Source organism: Microtus oregoni, unplaced genomic scaffold (assembly GCF_018167655.1).
Source record: "Microtus oregoni isolate MIOR12 unplaced genomic scaffold, Mior012 000023F_ref0000262, whole genome shotgun sequence".
NCBI classification, from domain to species: domain Eukaryota; kingdom Metazoa; phylum Chordata; class Mammalia; order Rodentia; family Cricetidae; genus Microtus; species Microtus oregoni.
This window is the reverse complement of record NW_024543082.1, coordinates 3,182,538-3,204,504: the sequence shown is the minus strand read 5'-3', so window position 1 is coordinate 3,204,504 and position 21,967 is coordinate 3,182,538. Positions and strand designations below refer to the sequence as shown.

At 48.7% G+C, this 21,967-nt stretch overlaps 1 protein-coding gene and 1 pseudogene across 6 annotated transcripts in view; one reads left to right on the top strand and one right to left on the bottom strand.

The window, feature by feature from the left end:
- The window catches only part of LOC121461695 (protein HEG homolog 1-like), a 117,200-nt gene that overhangs the window by 14,267 nt on the left and 80,966 nt on the right, over positions 1-21,967 (bottom strand). For 3 of the 6 annotated variants that reach the window (XM_041672833.1, XM_041672835.1, XM_041672837.1), the window contains one exon: positions 18,822-21,559. In XM_041672833.1, the coding sequence (XP_041528767.1) occupies positions 21,410-21,559 (150 nt within the window). In that variant the 3' untranslated portion in view covers positions 18,822-21,409. Of the gene's footprint in view, positions 1-14,022; positions 14,059-18,821; positions 21,560-21,967 lie in introns of those variants that run through there. The other 3 variants (XR_005976220.1, XR_005976221.1, XM_041672836.1) reach the window with 3 other exon arrangements.
- On the top strand, positions 7,841-9,098 carry LOC121461696 (annotated as a pseudogene).

Below are 21,967 nucleotides of genomic sequence, written 5' to 3'. Positions count from 1 at the left end.
GTCCCTACTATCAAAGTTTTAGTGGAGAATAGACACCATGGACAGAAACACAGCCCGTGAACTCTCAGAATTCTTCTCAGGGGAAATGGGTCCTTCCTTGTAGGACGGTGAAGAGCAGATACTGGGCCTTGTCTGCTGTGTAGGGATCGAAATGAATAGATAAAAGGAAACAGCTCATTCTCTGGTTAGGCAGCATAGTTCCCTTTCTGACACTGGCCTTTTGGGGTGAGGTACTAGGGACCATTATGGGTCAGGTTCTCAACCTATGGGTCCTGACTCCTTTGGATTGAATGATCCCCTTTCACTGGAGAGCAATGGAAAACACAGATATTTGCATTACCATTCATAACAGTAGCAAAACTACAGTTTTGAGGCAGCAATGGAAATAACTTTATGGTTGAAAGGGTCACAGTGTCAGGGAGGTGGAGAACCACTGCTCTAGGGTAACACAAACCACCGGGTCAGGCCAAGTGCTCAAGGTCTGTGTGCTAGAGAAGGGGTACTTGGATTTTTATTTTTAGCCTTTAATGTTATGTGTTGGTCAGCAGCCGCCAGGCAGGTTAGGACCCGAAGACATTCCCACCTCCACCCCTGACTCCCAAGCAAGGCTCCTCCCTCGAGGCAGCCCTTCTCTGGTTCCAGTTCCTCACCAGAGCCTCAGTCAGTACTCTGCTTTGCCCTAAGGCCAGTTGCAAATTTCATATCACATCTCTCCCCCAGAATGCTCCCTTTTAGTGTCTGGGGAACCAGAGGAAAGAGATCTATGAAGAGGTGGGAGGTGGGGCTTCTGCCCAGGATGGGTTGCATGCTAGCGCTTACCAAGTCAAGATGCCCTCAATACACTTCCCTGCAAACGTTTGCTGGCCCCTTGGGGGAAAAGCTCCTCCCTTTCAATAGTATCTTCTTAGAGAACAGCTCAGCGATTGGGTTTATGGACCACAAAGCTAACGATCAATGGTCACACTGCCTGACGCCCTCCGCTAAGTGGAGGAGCCCTGACGCTCTACAGGGCTGGGTTCCCACGTGGACCTAGCATGGAGAAGGAAGCAGGGTAATTTCTCCACCCAGGGAATTAAATACGAGCTGAACCCCGCATCGCAGGCAGTCACGGCATGGACTACCAACAAGCAGAGCCTTGCCCTCTGTTGGTAGAGATGAACAGTAAGAACTCTCGTTCACAGCGAATGAGAAGGGAACACATGCAGCCAAACCTAGAAACCAAGACGGCAGTGCTTCAGAGACACCGAAGTAGACGTGGAATCACTCTTGGGCCCAGAAGCTCTGTTTCTAGTTAGGTACTGGAGAAATGAAAGTATGTCCACACGAAACTCACACATGATTACTCACTGCGGCATCTTTCATGACAGCACAAATGCAGATCAGCCCAAAGCCTCAAGCCCCACCCACCACCAAGACAAAAGCCTGACTGTCCATCAATTAGCTAATAAACGAGGCATGGTAAAATATAAAATAGTAGAAATGGGTTAATTTAAGATGTAAGAGTTAGCTAGTAATACAGCTAAAGTATTGGCTAAGCAGTGTTGCAATTAATATAGTTCCTGTATGATTATTCGGGTCTGAGCAACCAGAAAAAGAACCAAGCCTTTTTGGCCTACAACAGCATACATTTTTTTCTGGTTGCTTAAATCAAGTACAATTTAATTGGCATGTTCTGACATGGCCCTCCTTGCTGGGCTGACAGTGAGCATCTCAAAAACTTGCTTAGGTTTTAGCCTCTTTCTTTCTTTCTTTCTTTCTCTCTTTCTCTCTCTCTCTCTCTCTCTCTCTCTCTCTCTCTCTCTCTCTCTCTCTTTTTTTTTGAGACAGGGTTTCTCTGTGTAATGGTTCTAGCTGTCCTGGCATCTGTTTTGCAGACCAGGCTGGCCTTGAACTCACAGAGATCCTGCTGCCTTTGCCTCCTGAGTGCTGGGATTAAAGGTGTGCGCCACTACAGCCCAGCTTGGTTCAGTCTTACTTTCATTATTTAAATTTTTGAAGAAATATACTCTGATGAGATAGTCTTTTTCAACTGTTCTCTTTTTTGTCCTGACAGTTGTTTTCTTGCATTGTGATATGTCAATATTATTGCAATCTATTTTTTTTAACTTACCTCTACATACCATGCTTTGCTTTCTTGTTTAACTGAATAATTCAGCTAGGTGTGATAGCGCACACCTATAATCTCAGTACTCAGGAGGCAGAGACAAGCAGAGCTTTGTGAGTTCAAGGCCAGCCTGGTTTAAAATACTAAATTCCAAGCCAGGCAGGGCTACAGAGTAACACTTTCTCCCCACACTTCCCTGTTCATACTCCTCATCCCCAAATAATCTGTCCTGTGACCTAAAAGTGAATCATTTGAAAATGTTTTTCATTTTGTTTTCACACTTACTACAAAGGTAAGGTTTTTTTTTTAAAGAAAGAATGGAATGTCATGGTTACACCCATATGCACAGCATTTATGGTGTGTTATAACTGCACCATATATAGTGTGCCAAGTAGCAGGGCAAAGCAATCAGAGCAGGCCATACAGTCTGTAACAACTGCATGATGCTAGCGAGCATAGGGTACAAGAGGAGCCATAAGCCAGACACAAACAAAACCATGGCTGTGTCTCAATTTAACGTCACGTATAGAGAGGAAAATTTAGCTCCTATACAGTTTTTTTAATGTCTTTTAGAATATGGTTCTATTTGTTTTATCTATTTCAAATGCAATACTAAAGTCTAGTTTGTGAACCCTCCAAGAACAGACAGCTGAGGACTAACCCCTACAGCATTGCTTGTCAATTCTTCATCTTCTAGGCTCTCAGCTCAATGGAGACGAATTCTTACCCTCTGGTGTGAGCCTATCCTTGCTCAAAAGCATCTTGAAGACTGGCAGAGGAATGAGTGAGTGGTCACCATCTCTTCTAGGATGAACTAAACCTGACTCCCAGTGGAGGTCACAAACCTATCTTCCAGAGTGCTTTTCTAGTGCTGGGATGGATATCATGATGTCCATTGTGAAAGTCAACTCTGAGAAGACAGTTCTGAGCAGCTTTTATAAACTAAAAAATAATCAGGTCCTGGAGAATTAAGTAACATGAAGTATGACAAAGCTGGCACTAACCACAGGATTCAAGGGTTGTGCTTTCCTCACCACAGCACAGCACAGCACCCCACAGTATAGTACAGCACCCCACAGTATAGCACAGCACAGCACCCCACAGTATAGCACAGCACAGCACCCCACAGTATAGCACACCACAGCACACCACAGCACACCACAGCACACCACAGCACACACAGCACAGCACACCACAGCACAGCACAACACACCACAGCACACCACAGCACACCACAGCACACACAGCACACACAGCACAACACAGCACAACACAGCACACCACAGCACACACAGCACAGCACACACAGCACACCACAGCACACCACAGCACACCACAGCACACCACAGCACAGCACAGCACAGCACTGCACAGCACAGCACACACAGCACAGCACAGCACACACAGCACAGCACAGCACACACAGCACACACAGCACAGCACACACAGCAAAGCACCGCACAGCACACACAGCACAGCACACACAGCACAGCACACACAGCACAGCACACACAGCACAGCACAGCACTGCACAGCACAGCACACACAGCACAGCACAGCACACCACAGCACACCACAGCACAGCACAGCACTGCACAGCACAGCACACACAGCACAGCACAGCACACACAGCACAGCACAGCACACACAGCACACACAGCACAGCACAGCACACACAGCACAGCACCGCACAGCACACACAGCACAGCACACACAGCACAGCACACACAGCACAGCACACACAGCACAGCACAGCACACACAGCACAGCACACCACAGCACAGCACAGCACACACAGCACAGCACACACAGCACAGCACACACAGCACAGCACAGCACAGCACACACAGCACAGCACACACAGCACAGCACAGCACACACAGCACAGCACAGCACACCACAGCACACACAGCACACCACAGCACACACAGCACAGCACAGCACACCAGAGCACACCACAGCACACCACAGCACACCACAGAACAGCACAGCACACACAGCACACCACAGCACACCACAGCACAGCACACACAGCACACACAGCACAGCACACACAGCACAGCACACCACAGCACAGCACACCACAGCACACACAGCACACCACAGCACAGCACAGCACAGCACACACAGCACAGCACACACACAGCACAGCACACACAGCACAGCACAGCACACACAGCACAGCACACACAGCACAGCACACACAGCACAGCACAGCACACACACACACAGCACACACAGCACAGCACAGCACACACAGCACAGCACACACAGCACAGCACACACACAGCACACCACAGCACAGCACAGCACACCACAGCACACCACAGCACAGCACACACACACAGCACAGCACACACAGCACAGCACACCACAGCACACCACAGCACAGCACACACAGCACAGCACACACACAGAGCACAGCACACACAGCACAGCACAGCACACACAGCACACACACCATAGCACACCACAGCACACCACAGCACAGCACAGCACACACACAGCACAGCACACACAGCACAGCACAGCACACACACAGCACAACACAGCACAGCACACCACAGCACAGCACACACAGCACAGCACAGCACACACAGCACAGCACACACAGCACAGCACAGCACACCACAGCACAGCACACACAGCACAGCACAGCACACCACAGCACAGCACACAAAGCACAGCACACACAGCACAGCACACACAGCACAGCACAGCACACCACAGCACACACAGCACACACAGCACACCACAGCACAGCACACACACAGCACACCACAGCACAACACACACAGCACAGCACAGCACACACAGCACAGCACACACAGCACACCACAGCACAGCACAGCACAGCACACACAGTACAGCACACACAGCACAGCACAGCACACACAGCACAGCACAGCACACACAGCACAGCACAGCACACACAGCACAGCACAGCACAGCACACACAGCACAGCACAGTACACACAGCACAGCACAGCACAGCACACACAGCACACACAGCACAGCACAGCACACACAGCACAGCACAGCACACACACCACAGCACACCACAGCACAGCACAGCACACCACAGCACACCACAGCACAGCACAGCACACACAGCACAGCACAGCACGCACAGCACAGCACACACAGCACAGCACACACAGCACAGCACACCACAGCACACACAGCACACACAGCACACACAGCACAGCACACACAGCACACACAGCACACACAGCACAGCACAGCACACACAGCACAGCACACACAGCACACACAGCACAGCACACCACAGCACACCACAGCACACCACAGCACAGCACACACAGCACAGCACACACACAGAGCACAGCACACACAGCACAGCACAGCACACACAGCACACACACCATAGCACACCACAGCACACCACAGCACAGCACAGCACACCACAGCACAGCACACACAGCACAGCACAGCACACACACAGCACAACACAGCACAGCACACCACAGCACAGCACACACAGCACAGCACAGCACACACAGCACAGCACACACAGCACACCACAGCACAGCACACCACAGCACAGCACACACAGCACAGCACAGCACAGCACACCACAGCACAGCACACAAAGCACAGCACACACAGCACAGCACACACAGCACAGCACAGCACACCACAGCACACACAGCACACACAGCACACCACAGCACAGCACACACACAGCACACCACAGCACAACACACACAGCACAGCACAGCACACACAGCACAGCACACACAGCACACCACAGCACAGCACAGCACAGCACACACAGTACAGCACACACAGCACAGCACAGCACACACAGCACAGCACAGCACACACAGCACAGCACAGCACACACAGCACAGCACAGCACAGCACACACAGCACAGCACAGCACACACAGCACAGCACAGCACACACAGCACACACAGCACAGCACAGCACACACAGCACAGCACAGCACACACACCACAGCACACCACAGCACAGCACAGCACACCACAGCACACCACAGCACAGCACAGCACACACAGCACAGCACAGCACGCACAGCACAGCACACACAGCACAGCACACACAGCACAGCACACACAGCACAGCACACCACAGCACACACAGCACACACAGCACACACAGCACACACAGCACAGCACACACAGCACAGCACAGCACACACAGCACAGCACACACAGCACACCACAGCACACCACAGCACAGCACACACAGCACAGCACAGCACAGCACACACAGCACACACAGCACAGCACACACAGCACACACAGCACAGCACACACAGCACAGCACAGCACACACAGCACACCACAGCACACACAGCACAGCACAGCGCAGCACAGCACAGCACAGCACAGCACAGCACACACAGCACAGCACACACAGCACAGCACAGCACACACAGCACAGCACACCACAGCACACACAGCACAGCACACACAGCACACACAGCACAGCACAGCACACACAGCACAGCACACACAGCACAGCACACACAGCACACACAGCACAGCACAGCACAGCACATCATTTCTAGTTCACACAGACATTTGCCTAGTCTCCTCCAGTCGGGCTTTCTCAAGAATGAGGAGGGACTTCTGTCTCCCTTATGGAGTTGGGCCTCAACTGTCAGCCATGCTGAGCTGGCTGTTCAGCTTTCCTCCTGAATTCTGTAACTGCCATGTTCTTCTACTGTGTATTTTCAGAAGTGATACATGCCCTGGAAAGTGTAATAAGCAGGATATTTAGACCCTCGGTCTTGTTAAAATCCCTCACAACTATCTAACCTTGGGTTACCACCTTTCCTCTGACTTTCAGTTTCCTTTACAGGTAAAGGGAGTGGGGGCCGAGTGATAAGTCATATCTAGCGTTGGTCTCTATGAGTCAGTTGATACCTACCATACTTTATTACCTTTGGATTGCCACATCCCTTTTTTTCACACAAGCAATGGGAAGTTGCATACAGGGGCAGGAAGGCCTAGATCCTGAACCTTGCTATGAGGCCTACAACACATTCTATTAATAGACATAAGACACGGAAATGCCAACTTATAGACATAGTCATAGGACAGCTAAGAATAATTTATTGTTATTGTCTTATTCTTTTGAGATATCTCAATCTGAAGCCTGGGTTGAACTTAAACACATGATCTTCCTGCCTAGGTTTCTCAAGGGCTACAGGCATGCACTGCCATACCAGGCTTGAGAACATATTGTAAGCAGAAGCCAAGCATGTGTGTTCATCCAGGGGCATTTCTTACGTTACTACAAGGCACTAGCCATTGCTCCAGAATGAAGGGGTGAGACACACGATAGAGAATGAGAGAATGCTATTGTCACTGACCACTGACCATGGTGTCCAAGGAGCTGTCAGGCTAACCTTCAGTTATCAACAAACCTTTATTGTATCAATAATCACTAATGCAGCAGTGTGTGTGTGTGTGTGTGTGTGTGTGTGTGTGTGTGTGTGTGTTGGGGGGTATTGGGAATTGAACCCAGGCAAGCACTCCATCTGAACTACATTGCTAGTATGTTTGTCTCTTTATAGTGTGACTCTCTACTTGTCTCATAGCTTAGACGTTTGTCAGGGGCAGCGTGGCTTGCGTCCTCCGGTTCCACACGTGCCGTGCGGCATACCATCTCCTCGGGTAACCTTCGCCTGCCCCTAGGTACCAGAGCCTTGTGGTCAGCCCAGCCAACCCCTTAGGCTGTCTGATGGCAGAGGTGGCAGGCACCAGTGGAAAGGCCAAGGTGGCGCTGGTGACGGCGGAGGGTTCCTTCTGCCCGAAGGAACTCCCATCAGTGGGAGTTTGAGTCCCAGGCACTGGGACTGACTGCTGACGAGCTTCTCCGTCATGAAGGGGTTAGACTGCAAGGTCCCCCAGGAAACCCTGCTCAAACTGCAGCCTATGCTGCAGCCCTCACTTGCCTCGGGTTTGGTAGGGGGAGTCAAGAGCAGGAAGGGGGCCTGGGCACCAGGCCGGAACCCAGCTCAGCCCTTCCCTGGCTGAGCATTGGGATGGACGCTTGCCTCTTCCCCCTGAGGCACTGCGGCCTGTAGCTGGTGCTGACTGCCGATTTCTTTTACCTCTTGGTGGAAGATCCCTACACGATGGCACATAACCTGTGCCAGTGTGCTCAGTGACCTCTATGCCATGGGCATCACTGAGTGTCAGCCAGAGCATGAAAGAAAGGAAGGAGAGAAGGCAACACCGCTCATGATCAAAGGTTTTCCTGATGCTGCAGAGGAGGGAGGAACCGCACTGATAGGTGGACAGTGGACAGCCCTTGAATTATCCCCGGTGGGGTTGCCACTGCGGTGTGTCAGCAAAATGAGTTCATAATGCCTGTTAGTGCTGTGGTAGGAGATGTCCTGGTGTTAACCAAACCCTGAGGAACCCAGGTTGCGGCCAGTGCCCGCCCATGGCTGGGTAATCCTGAGAAATGGAATAAATCAAGATGGTGGTTTCCAGAGAAGAAGTAGAGCCAGTTTATCAGGAAGCTATGTTCAATATGGCTACTAAACAGAACTGCTGCTGGCTTGATGCACCCATCTAATGCCCAGGCAGCCATGGACATCACAGGCTTTGGACTTTTGGGACACTCTCAGCACCTCAAACAACAACAACAAAATCAAGTGTTCTTCGTCATTCATAATCTGCTAATCATTGCCAAGATGGCTGCCACCGGCAAAGCCAGTGGGCGCTTTGGCCTCCTCCCAGGAACATCAGCTGAAACCTCTGGGGGATTCCTGATTTGTCTTCCAAGAGAACAGATGGCCCGCTTTTGTTCAGAATCAAATCTTCCAAGTATGGAGAGGGTCACCAAGCATGGGTTGTTGGCATTATGGAGAAGGGAAACCGGACAGCCCCGTATCATTGACAAACCTCGGGTGATTGAGGTTGTACCTCAGGGAGCTGCTGCCGCAGCCGCTGCTGCTCTGGCTCCTGATAATTCTGAGCCTAGTTCATGAAATGGAATAGCAGAAGTCTTTGGGAAAGCACAGCCGTTCCGCACACTCATGGACTGTTGACGGGGGTTGATTTTAAGACCTTTGCAAAGGCTGCCTGCATAGTGAGTGCTTCCAGGTGCCTTGATAGTTCCATCAGAAGCTGCCTGTGTGTACATCCAGGGCCAGAAGTAACACCTGGGGGAGGGGGGATGTGTGTTCATCAGTTGAAAGATTGAGGAGCAGGAAGCCTTTTCCCAAAGCAAGATGAGACTATTTCAGGTTGAGGGGTTTTGCTTTGCCCTGAGTTGATTCATTTCTGCACAGAGAGTAAAATTATTAGGATTACAAATCCTAATAATACAAATATACATACAAAAAGAATAAACTGCAACATAAAAAGGAAATTAGAGTTTGGCCCAATATATTGATAAATCTAAATTGTTAGAGCTGATTTGTTGTCAAATTCGTTATTAATTTTTCTGAGAAACCGCCTCTTTTCCTGTTCTGGACGAGAGGTGAGCAGCTTGTCCAGCTAGGGAAGGAAGACCGCAGCCCCCGACTTGGTCTCTGTCAATGATGTCTCTTCCTCTAACTCTGGCTAAGGACCGGAAGAGGCTGAGCAAGCCTCAGAGCCAGGTGTTGGTGCTCATTAATACACTAAATCTTATGCTGAAAATTCCCGGAGGTTTAGTTAATAAAGGAAATTTCTTACAGCTAAGTAAATACAAGGGGCTTTGTTGGAAAAAAAAAAAAAAGAAGGCTATCAGGAATGTGATTAAGAAAAGCCTGGCAGTTTGTAGAAGGCTAATCCCGCCCGGGGATAAGACCACGGCCACAATTTAGAGTCAAATCTGAAGTAAGCTTTAATTAGATACTGGCCAGGCTGATGGACTCTGTGGTTTCCCAGAAAATGGTCCCGAGTCATGATTTGGAGGGGCTTAAAAAGGCAAAATCCATAGTTCACTGCCTTTCCTGCGAGGTCCAATCAGGGGCAAGCATACATCCTGATGTGCTCTCTGCCTGCATACCTCCTGCCTAAGTCCAATCACGGGCAAGCATACATCCTGACATATTTCCTGACCAGGTACCTCCCACCACACGCGACCAAGCACATCTGGTGCAGATTGGCTACACAAACTTGTTTAGGGGAGTGAAGACACGTGGCTTGTTATCTCCCATGAACCATTGCTGCCAGCGTTTCAGAAACTGTGTCCTTGGGCAAGGGGCTTGCAGACCAGAGGCCTGTTTGTTTCACAGACCTCTCAGGCACAGTGATTAAGACTTAACACATAACTTTGACCCTCACAGAAGCCAAGACCCATTGCTATTGCTTCATCCACAGTGAAGAGCCCAATGCCTTCCTTTAGTAAATACTCACAGAGCATCAGTCTATATAAAATGTTTTCTTTTACATTTATTTGTTTGTGTGTGGAGAGATACCCACGCCATGGCTCAAAAGTGGAAGTCAGAGCACACTTTGTAGGAGTTGGTTCTCGTCTTCCGTCATGTAAAACCCAGAGATAGAAACAATTCATAAAATACAAGCACTTCTATAGCAAAACAAATGGAAGGAAAATTATCTCCTCACAACAAGATAGCATTGAAACAGAGCACAAATTTTGGCTTTTGAAAAAAAAAAAAACTCCTTGCCAATTTTATATATTTACGATAACTTCTGCTGATTCAGCTCCCCTGCCCAGGCAGGATTGCAAATTCAGGGCTAGAAGGCTTCTCTGATACTATGGACGAGGTGAGAGCTGCTTGTGGGGTGTATGGGAGGGGTGTGGGGTGTGGGGGAGAGGTGTGTGTGGGTGTGTGTGGGGTGAGTGGTGTGTGTACTGGTGTGGGGGTGTGTGAGTGGTGTGGAGGGGTGGGTGTGAGTGCTGTGTGTGTGGGGGGGGTGTGGTGGTGATGCGTTCAGGGCTTGCAAAGACCACAGGGGGTCCTGAGGAATTTAGAAAGGAACTAGCTAGAAAACAGTATGAGCCACCCAATCCCAGTGTGAGGAACAGGAGACGCCACATAGGGAATGAGCACGTGGAGAGATAGTAAGGACATTGTTTCCTGATTAACCTTCTTATCACCAGGCTAAAATTAGACTGATTATTAAATAGTGGTGCATCAGCCAGTACAATCCCCACTTTATTGGGGACGGTCACTGTGTAGAGTAACATCTGTGACGGAAGTAGAAATGATCAGAAGAATCAACACTCTAGATTTTTCTATTCTTTTTTTAAAATTTTATTTAAATAACATTTTTCGTTTATTTTACATACCGACCTCAGTTTCCCCTCTTTCCTCTCCTCCCAGTCCCCTCCCCACTTCTCATGTGGCAATCAAGGCAGGGTGAGGTGATTCAGATGGGGAACAGGTTCCCAAAGGCCAGCTAAGCTCCAGGGACAGGTCCTGATCTCACTGCTAGCGGCCTTTCAAAGAGTCACACACATGCAGAGGGCCTAGGTCGGTCCCATGGAGGCTCCCTAACTGTTGCTCCAGAGTCCATGAGCTCCCACAAGCTCAGGTCAGCTCATACAATCCCTCCTCCCTTCCTTCAGCAAATCTTGCTCCTGTTTGGAGGAAGGTGGGAAGTGCACAGCCTTGTGGGTTTTGCCTTTAACTGATGTAATTTGTGGTCAAATTTGGGGATCCCAGGCATGGACCTGGTCAGTGTCCATTGTCCTGTTTTTTAAAAAAGCTTGCTTCAAATTTGGCTTAAGAATTATAGTAGTAGTTTTAGAAATTAATATGGGTAAGTGAAAAGCTAGATTAGTTAAGAAATTCATTAAGGCCCCAAGGCTATTGATCAGTATTGGAGAGTTTCAAACTGAGGTGATTTTTACTCAAAAGCCCCTAGAGCTCTGCACACCACGAAGTGCAAGTTTCTGGTTTGCTTTCGCGGTGCTGGGCCTAGTACTGGCGGTTGAAGCCAGGGCCTTGTGCATATTAGGCAGGCACACGGCCACTAAGCTAAATCTCCAGATCTTTTTAATTCTTCACATGTTGAAACAGGATTCCACTAAGTTGCCTGGGCCAACCTTGGATTCACGGTATAGCCGAGCCTGGCTCTCCACTGGTCCTCCTGCCTCAGACTCCTGAGAAGAGAGGCTGACAGGCCTATGCTACCCTGCCTGGCCTTTTACTTTGTACTGGAACCCAGCCAGCTTTGTAATATGCTTCCGGCATTAGTTAGTCTCAGCATGCTATGTACTCAGCTTGACTTTGAACTCACGAGATCCACCTGCCCATGCCTCCCAAGGGCTGGGATTAAAGGTGTGCGCCACCACACCTAGCCCCACATGCCAATTCTTAAAGTGTCACTCAGAAGTGACACATTTCGTCTTCCTTCCCGTGCCTTTAGTCAAAGTAGGTCCCTTCCAGGGGCTGGGGAAGGGCCTGCTACCACATGGCTGGAAGAAAACAATCTCCTTTTCATCTACCCTGTCAATCACTCTTCTACTTTCTGCAGTTTTATCTTTTCTAGAAAGTGCTATAGATGGACTCAGTGTGTAGACTTTTATGTTAAAGAAAATATTTGTGCATTTTTTGTGGCTATGTATGTGTACCATGTGCGTGCAGGAGCCCAGATGGGTCTGAAGAGGGCATCAGTCCCGTAGAACTGGAATTACAAGCAGCTGTGAGCTGTCATGTGGGTGTGGAGAATAGAATCCGGGTCCAAGAGCAGTGAGCATACTTGACTGCTAAGCCATGTCTCCAGCCCACCCAGCTTTCTTTCCTCTTTTTTGTTCACCTAACACAATGCTTTTGAAACAGCCTTGTGGCAGCATCTCTGCCTGTTAGACTAGTCTTGTTCTTTTTAAGTGCTTCGTGATGCATAGTTCTTCCACAAAGCCACAGGTGTCCAACCTTTGGACACTGGAATACAATGCTTCATCTACAAGTGTGCTGAGCAGCATTCATAGCGGTCCTGTATGTGGTAGTCTCGCTTTCTCTCTCTCTGTCTCCCTCTGTCTCCTCTTTCTTTGAGAGAGGTGCCTTGCTGGGCACCTCAAATCTGTCCTCTGACTCAGGATTCAGACTGGGCTGGCCTTGAACTTGCTGCCTCAGCCTCCAATGTACTAGCATTATAGGCACAAGCCACCATTTCAAGCCCAGGGTCTTTGATTTTAAAGGATTTTTTTTTTTTTTTTTTTTTTTTTTTTTTATGATTCGTGCACCCACTAATCCATCCTTGTTTAGTAACTGCTTACTAGCTGTGGGCCAGACCCGAGCATGGACTATCAGACACTGTAGCGGCGTAAACGAATGCAGACAGATTGTAAAAATATATATAGTTTTAATGTAGAAATAGACTTACAGAACCACCGTTCCCGCGGAGACCAGGAAAGCAGAAGAAAGGGACGGCTGGGAGCATGCTTGTCAAATTTATAGGCCAACATTAGCCCGAGGCAAACACGCCCCCTAAGGGGCAGGACTTATCCCTACAAGACACTACTACAGTGCTGTAGGTCCTCACAGTATGATACTGAGCAAACTGGTCCCTTTATGTTGATGGGGGGGGGGGGAAGGCTATGGAAGTGAAGGGGCCAAGCTCAAGCCACCAGGGACAGTGAATAGTGACATCCAAGGTTCCATATCTCTTCCTTCTTTATGTGACAGGAGGTTCTTGTTCACCAGAATCAATATGTATCATTTCCTGATAGTTATAGAATGATTTCCTACGAGTTCTTTAATGTAGGGCCCAGGTCTGCCCTTGTTCCTGGGGTGCATCTTGAGGACTGTTTCTGGTCAGCCAGCTAAAACATTCTGTTTGTTCCTGTGCCCCTTCTACCCTGCCTGGTGATTAACTGTAGGGCATTGTTGACTCCATCTTTGGTGTGGTAATTTCCCACCTGCCTGGGCAGAAATCCTTGTGCAGCAGCGAGGTATATAAGGATTTTCCCAAGGCTGATCTTCTTTCGAATGACCCAGGTCTCTTGTGTGTTCTTTCAAACTCCAGGCCCTTGCCCAGCTCGCACACGAACTGTACCGAGGGGGTAACACAGAATCGGGTGTTACACTTTAATCTTTGCAACTTCCTAAGGCAGAAATTATTATCCTATTCCTCCGATCAGGATACAGAGGTTCAGACACTGGGGTAGACTCAGGCCTGCCACGGTGATTTGTGAAGAAATAGCAGGGAAGTGTAGAAGAATGCCTCCTACCAACTGACGGTGCTGGATGATTTGATAAAATCAGTAAAAAGCAGCAGAGACATTTACTCCTGGTATGGCCCTGTCTTTCTAATCCGAAGTTCCTGATCGCTATGCCAAGGGTTGCATGATGTCACAATGCTGTTTTCAGAGCCAAAAGCTGCCAGGGCTTTTACCTACTGACACAGGAGGACTTTGCCCGGGAGGATCACTACACCACACACCCAGGATCTGCTCCCCAAGCTGGAAAACAGACGACTGTGGGTGCTGAAGTCTTCAGGCTGAGAGTCTGAACACTTGGAGAACTTTCCTTCCCAGCAAACTGCATCCTGGGGCAGAGGCTCAGCCAGGCAGAGGCACAAGTGGGTTAAACACGCAGCCCCCGCTCCGATGTGTGGGCAAAAGGCTTCCTCTCTTGGCTTTGAACCCATTATCAAAATGTTGCATTAGTCAAAATGTAGAAATTTTCTTACTGTCCATTGATGGATGTCTAAAGAAACTGGTATAGATATATAATATTACTTAGCATTAAGTAAGGGAGAGGGGTCCTCTATTTTGAGATTGTGTGGAACTGGGGAGATAGTTTAGTGAGCGAAGTAAGCTAGGCAGAAAGATAAATATTGCATGACCTCCCTCGCATGCATGCATTAGCGTACATTATATGTGTGTGTTCACTGCTATTACGAAAGACCTGAGGATGTACGCAAAAGAGATTGCCAGGCAGGGTGGCCCAAGTCTGTAATCTTGGTGCACAAGACACTGAGGTGGGAGGGGTCTGGGTTTGGTGATAGCCCTTATTTCAAAAAGAGTGAAGAGAAGAGGGGGAGAGGAAGAATAAAGGGGAGATGGGGAAGGGGGCACACACAAGTGCACACGCGCACACACATTCTCTAGGATTGACACACATACACACACACATTCTCACGGACTGACCAAGCTTTGGAGATGGCCCTCTTGGCTGTCACACCACAGGGGAAGAGTTTGTATGCGAGAAAGAGATCACAATCACAAAACTAGAGGACAAAGAGAGACAAGGGGGTCTCATAATCTCTCCTCTGTGGGGACATTTCTAACTGACCTGAGACTCTTTACCTAGTCCCACTTATTAAAGGTCTCCCCAAATTGCCACAGTGAGGACCCAGTTTCCAATACGTGGATCTCTGGAAGCCACCCATGTCCCGGCCTCAGTCACATGGAGTCTGAAGGAGTCACAATAAAGAGAATGAGGGGTGGGTGGGTTAGACAGAGAAAAGAAGGTTAAAAAATGTAACTAAGATACACCAAAAAGTATAGTTAAGAGTGTATTAAATGCTAAATATTTGCTGAAAGATCTGACGTTACTATACAAACACATACAAGGGATGACAGATTGATTTCCTTGTCTGTGCAGGAACCAGTTTCTTGTGCATACCAAACATCATAGTGCACACCTTAAATGCATACAGTTGTAGGGGAATCTGCAGTTGTTATGGTTTCCAATGTCTAGCTGAGCTGAGCAGGAACAGGTCAGGACCAACATCAGGACCCTGTAAAGATCTCAGTGGGGCCGGTTTCCTAGAGGCTGAGTGGAGGGAGGGGTTGGAGAGAGAGCTGGTACTGGTCATCCAGGAATGTTTGACAAGCTACAGCCTGATTGAGCCTGCTGACCGGATGCCCTCTTGCCCCACGCTGTGGCTATTAGCCTCCACTGGTGCCAAGGGGTTTATTTTTCCCTCTGTAAAGTGTGTGAGAGGCGTCCATGGAAGCAACTAATGAATACTTAGTGAACCTTTGTAAGTCAGGCAACCACATTCCAAGGCCACCCTGATTTGACAGCTCCACAGATTCTCAGACATGCTACTGTCCCATCTCCATGACAAGAGGAGTTGGCATGGACTGGTCACAGGCAGCTGTCAGGAGCAAATGCCCAGTGTCTGACCTAGTTACACCCTCTGATTTAGAGACAGAGAGAATGTAATATCTGAATTAGGCCTTTGTCACCTAGGGAGGTCTGTCCGTCTGTCCATCCATCCATCCATCCATCCGTCCATCCACCCTTCCATTTACCCATTCATCTTCAGCAGTGTTTCTTCACTTCCGGGCACTGAGAACGGATAGGTGACTCATGGCCTCTCTTTGCTATCCAGAAATCCACTATTCACTTCAGCTATTTAAATGACATGTTGGTAAAAAAACAAAGCAAAACACAACACAACTTCTTACACACTCATTTGCTTGTTTTAAGAGAAAACCAATGGGAATGATATTAATTTTATTGCATCAATTTTTTTTTTTTGCTGACTAGAACGCCAGACTTAAAGTGGATATAAGTATAAAAATAACCGGATTCTTACAAATAATACTTTGCTGCTACAGTACTGAATAATTAGTGGAGGCGACATTATAATACAACTTTAAATAACATTCTCATGATGGGTTTCACACAGTCAACGTGGGTGTCAGGTTTCAAAGAGTACAGAACAAAACCCAGGACAATGGCAACGGAGTTCGTACTGCAGCTTCATCTCCATTTAACCATAAGGCCAGCAACACACACACGCACACACACACACACACACATCAGCTCACAGCAACTCATGGTGAAATGGTCAATTTCTCTGTAGAACAGGCCTAGGTAATGCCCAAAGACAAGCGAGTGCATTCAGTTCCCCTGACAAACCACTTCCACCCCACTCCTACTCTCACCCCATTTCCAACAATCCAGGACAAGGGCATCAAGCCCTTCATTTAATTGACCAGGCAGCCATTTGGAAATGCCCATGTGACAGGGGCAGCCCAGGACCCGCCTCTCTTCATACCTAAAGGTTTCCCTCTGGTTTCACAGGCTATTCTGTGGGCTAAAGTCTCCATCAAACATAAAGAAGTGTTACCTCACTGGGTGGTGGTGGCACGCGCCTTTAATCCCACCACTCAGGCAGAGACAGGTGAATCTCTGTGAGTTTGAGGCCAGCCTGGTTTACAGAGCGAGTTCCAGGACAGCTAGGGCTGTTACACAGAGAAATCCTGTGGAGACACTTAAGTACAATGAATTGATTGGCATTTAATACTTTAATGTTCCTATTATTTTAACCAATTATTTAAAAAAGTTTAATGTTATTATTTTAACTTTAATGTTCCTATTGTTTTCCCCTTTGGGATTTGAGAAAAGAAAGAGCACACATACCCAGCAATAAGCTACAAAAGCATTTCTGTCTCCTAACACACTGCTGAGCGCTTTAGAATGATACTGTTAGGAAAGAAGAAATGACAGGGCTGGGGTGTGATGCAGCTTCACAGCATGGCACAGCACTTGCCTGGTACGTGCACGGCCTGGGTTCCTGGCCCTATCTTCTAGCAGGAGGAGGAGGGGGGAGAGGAGGAGGGGGAAAGGAGGAGCTGGAGGAGGGGGAGAAAGAAGAGGAAGAAGAATAAGAGGAAGAAGAAGAGGAGGAGGAGAAGGAGAAGGAGGAGGAGGAAGAAGAAGAAGAAGAAGAAGAAGAGGAGGAGGAGGAGGAGGAGGAGGAGGAGGAGGAGGAGGAGGAGATATGTATGTCCTTTTCTAAAAACAAAAGCTTTTAGGTAGATGACAATGTCTCTGCTACTACAGGCTGTTTTAAATAAAATATGAAAACACAGAACTTTGTATTCTTCTTCCCAAAGAAGTGCTTTGGTCTCGAAGAAAAAGAATCAAGATAAATTTAGAACTATGTGTAAAGCCCCTAGTTTTGAGTGTACTGTGGGACACGTAGCTAAGAACAACTTGGCTGTATAGTTTTACCGCTTTAGGCCCAGTCCCACAGTTACAGAGACCTTGGCACGTCACTCTTGGGCAAGGTGGCTTAAGGAGGCATCCAAAAGCCACGTGCCAGGGGTGACCCTAGTGTGCTCTCTCTGGAGTTCCACACTTGAATAGGCAGCATTTTTGAAGACTTTACTCTTGATCGTCAGCCAGTCTCCTGTGGCCCAACTTTATGACTTCCTCTTTTAGACCATAATAGTCATCTTTGACCTCAAAATGCTACCAGGCAGCTGCCTGCACCAATCATACACCAGTTCTGGCTCAATAAGACTTACGTGCTTCTAAGAATAACCTCCCCAATAAGGAAGCTCCTTCGGCACCCCAGACTCTCAACTACGTTCCCAGCTCCTACAGGTTCACACATTTAATATGCAGGAGCCATGGCCTCAATTTGAGAATAATGCAGGCAGCCCTCAAATGGGCGCCTCAGTCTGGTTATGCTTATCCAAAAACCCACCTAGACCATTCCCTTTCACTTCTGGCAGCCCAAGCCACGTACCAATATACTTCTTGCCAACTACAAACACATTAATATTTTCCTTTTTGAGACGGGTGTCATGTTCTGACTTTCTGAGGGCTGGGGTCACAGGAGTGTAACACTGCGCCCAGTTTATGTGGTGCCCAGGATCAAACCCAGGGCCCGCACATGCAAGGCAAGCTCTCTGCCATCTGAACTACATCCCCTCTCTGAACGCTCATCATCAACTATCACCAAATACCTTGCATAGAGCTTGACTCATAGGGACACATGACACTATTTATCCTTATTTTCTTCAGAGATGGGCCCCAAGTCATGAGCTGCCTTGTGGAGCAATGAAAAAAAAAAAAAAAAGATCCCTTGGCATTTACACTGAGCTCAGACTGGATTCCAGAAGCACCCCATTTCTTATTCCTGAACCCCTTAGGGATAGACAAGTTCTGCCTGGCCTGGCTCTTCTGCAACAAGCATCTCCTCTTCCTTCATCATGGGACCCAAATGCAGGACTGTGACATATCTACACATGTGAATTATGTGTTCTGAGTGTGCGGGCCGACTGTGAGCACTTGTGTCCTGCAGAGAGTCTGCATGTCTAGGCGTGTGTTCATCCTGTCTGTCCTGCTCACGGGCTGCCGATGTCCTGTCTCCGGCTCCATCTGGATGTAACCCTGAGGAGGACAGCACCCAGACACTGCATTCCTCCCAATGGTGGGCAGAGAGTGCCAGGTAAGTCCTATCTCTTTTACAAATTCTTCCAGCCTTTCTACCTCAAGCCCCATCCCCGAGACAGTAGACTCAGTATAAATTCACCCTTGCTCGTCACTCTCAGTTTTACCACAGTAAAAAGGAACAAAATGAAATACACTTATCAACTCTATTTGGACCAAACTCACGAGCCAGCAAGCATTTTTGGATTCACAGGACACTTTTCTGGACACTGGGATTCCTCCTAGGACTTTTTTTTTTTCCTGAAAATCGTCATTGTGTGGGGCTTGAGGCTTCTGGCCCTGTACAGGCGCTCACCAGCTGGGATGCCAGCTGAAGGCATTAGAAGTGTGCCTAGGGACAGCCGCCACACTGGCTCTTCTCACAGCAGTAAGGCTGGGGACAGACAGGGACACGGAGGGAAGGGCTAGAACCAGGTTACCTCACAGGGGACCTGAGCTCAGGTAAGCGGTGCACAGGAGCTCACAAATGTACAAGGAGCCACCAGTTTCACAGTGGGGCAGAGGCGAGACCCATGGCTTCTAGATGCTAATGCATCAGCCAACAGCAACAGAATTCTCTGTACTAGTGAAGGCATCTGATGCTTAAAACCCACTGCACCTGACTAATGGTCCCAAGCGGTGGAGACTATGGGACACAGTGCACACTTAAAACAGGCTGGGGACCTGCATACATTTCGGAGGAACCAGAGAACCCCAAACAAATACACACAGATCTATTTCAAAGAGCTGCCCCATTTCCAGAAAGATACACCCCTGAATTCCCAGCTGGGGGGGGGGGGACACGACACAATGCTTTGACCTCTTCATCCAAAACCAGGATATTCCACACACTGATAAATGACTGTAGTTCCGCAGGGCACAGAGCCTCCCCCGCCACACACACACACACACACACACACACACACACACACACACACACACACACTGGGCTCCCACAATACAAAAAGACACAAAATTTCCATTCCCCAAAGCAAGCTCTCAGACCCCTGGCGGGCCAAACTTCTGTCTCCAGGGGGCGCTGCAAAAGAACACAGGCATACTGATGACCGGGTGAGAGAAATGACCAAGTTCCCTCTCTAGCGAGTAAATAGTGGTTAAAACTTTCCATGAGTTTGTGGACACTGTGGGTTCAAAGATCAGAAGGCACACACCCTTACCTGTGACTCCCTCCTAGCTCCCTGTTCTTCCTTGGGGAAACCCCGCCGCTTCTCAAAACGCTGGGTGATGCAGGAAACAGGCCAGGTTATTCAGTCCAGCCCTCTGCCACATCCCGCCGTGGGGACTACAGTGGCGACACACTTGATCGCCTCTCCCTTTTCTGCTACGGCCACGCAGACTCTGGCTCCACGCTGGGCGTCAGCGTCCCAGGCCCCCATGCCATTCCCTCATAGATCAAAACCACCCTACCACACGGAGGACCGGCCTGATACTGCCTGCTGGGACTCGCTAAGGGGCAGCTGGGCACACCTAATGAAACAATACCAAATGAAAACTATTCTACCCTGATGCGTTCTTGCTGGGAAAAGTAAGATCAATAAATCGTAAGCAAGCGTGTCACCTTGACTTAGAAAACAAATGGAAGCCGTGTGCTGCACCTTGCAAAGGTCAAGTTCTCATTTGGGGTGTTTGCTTGGAAATGAGCACAGGCAACCTAGAAACCTTAAAATTCCACGCCCTGGCTGCAGCATCCCTTGATCACAGCGGTCTGTTTACCTCCATCTGTTCATTAGCACAAGGCACCAGGCAGGAAAACGAAAGTGCCAGCACCTGGCTGCCAGTCAATCACCAGACTGAGGCCTGTAGAAGTATCCTAGGAAAGGAAGGCTTTCCGAAACAGCCTGGGAATGAGTCAAAAATGAAACCTCCCTGCCCAATCTATTAAAGTGCAAATTACGGGGAAACTGGGGCCTGGAAATGATGCCGCCTAGTGGTTGCCTGTGGAAGTCAGCCAGTTCTACGCGCCAGACATTCGGAGACTCGGTACTGGCCCACTTTCACGTTCACAGTGATAACAGCGCGGAACGAGCACTCTGCGGTTCCGCATCCATCTGTCCCCTTCCACTGTGGTCATACCCCTCAAGTGTGGCTCTGACGAGTCCCTGGGAGCAGCTAGTGCGTGGCACTCCCTCTCCGTGCAGTCTTCTGAGCCAGAGGTCTGGGGAAGAGGCTCAGAGAAACGGGCCCTCTCCCTCCTGGACTCAGAAGTAGTCTCTCCTCCTGCTCTCATCGCTGATGAAAGATGGGTTATACTGTCCCGGGAAAATGCAGGAGTGCCTTGATCCGGGCAGTCCAGTGTAGGCCGGGTAGAGTCCATTGCGTTCAAGTTCAGGGTTCCTTACGTTTGTGGGCTGGATGCCAAAGAGAAAAGAATAAAAGTTACTTATTCCCAGACTTAAATAAGTTTAAATGATTTTACATTTTAATGAACCTAAGATGGGACTAGCTATAAATTGAGATTGGGGTTAGCTAGAAATATCGAAGCACGGGCTCAACTGAAAGCAAGACTCCCACGGGTCTGTTTATGTATTTAGATGGGGGTGGGGTGGGCGGAGTCATGCCATCTGTTCCTGGGGACCTGAAATTCACAATCTCCTCCTTTTAAACAAATCATTTTAATTACTTTTCCTAAATTTTATTTTATATATATGAATGTTTGTGTGCCTGGTGCCCACAGACACCCCAAGAGGCCATCCGATTCCCAGGAACTGGAGTTACAGACAATTGAGAGCTGCCATATGGGTGCTGGGACTTAACTG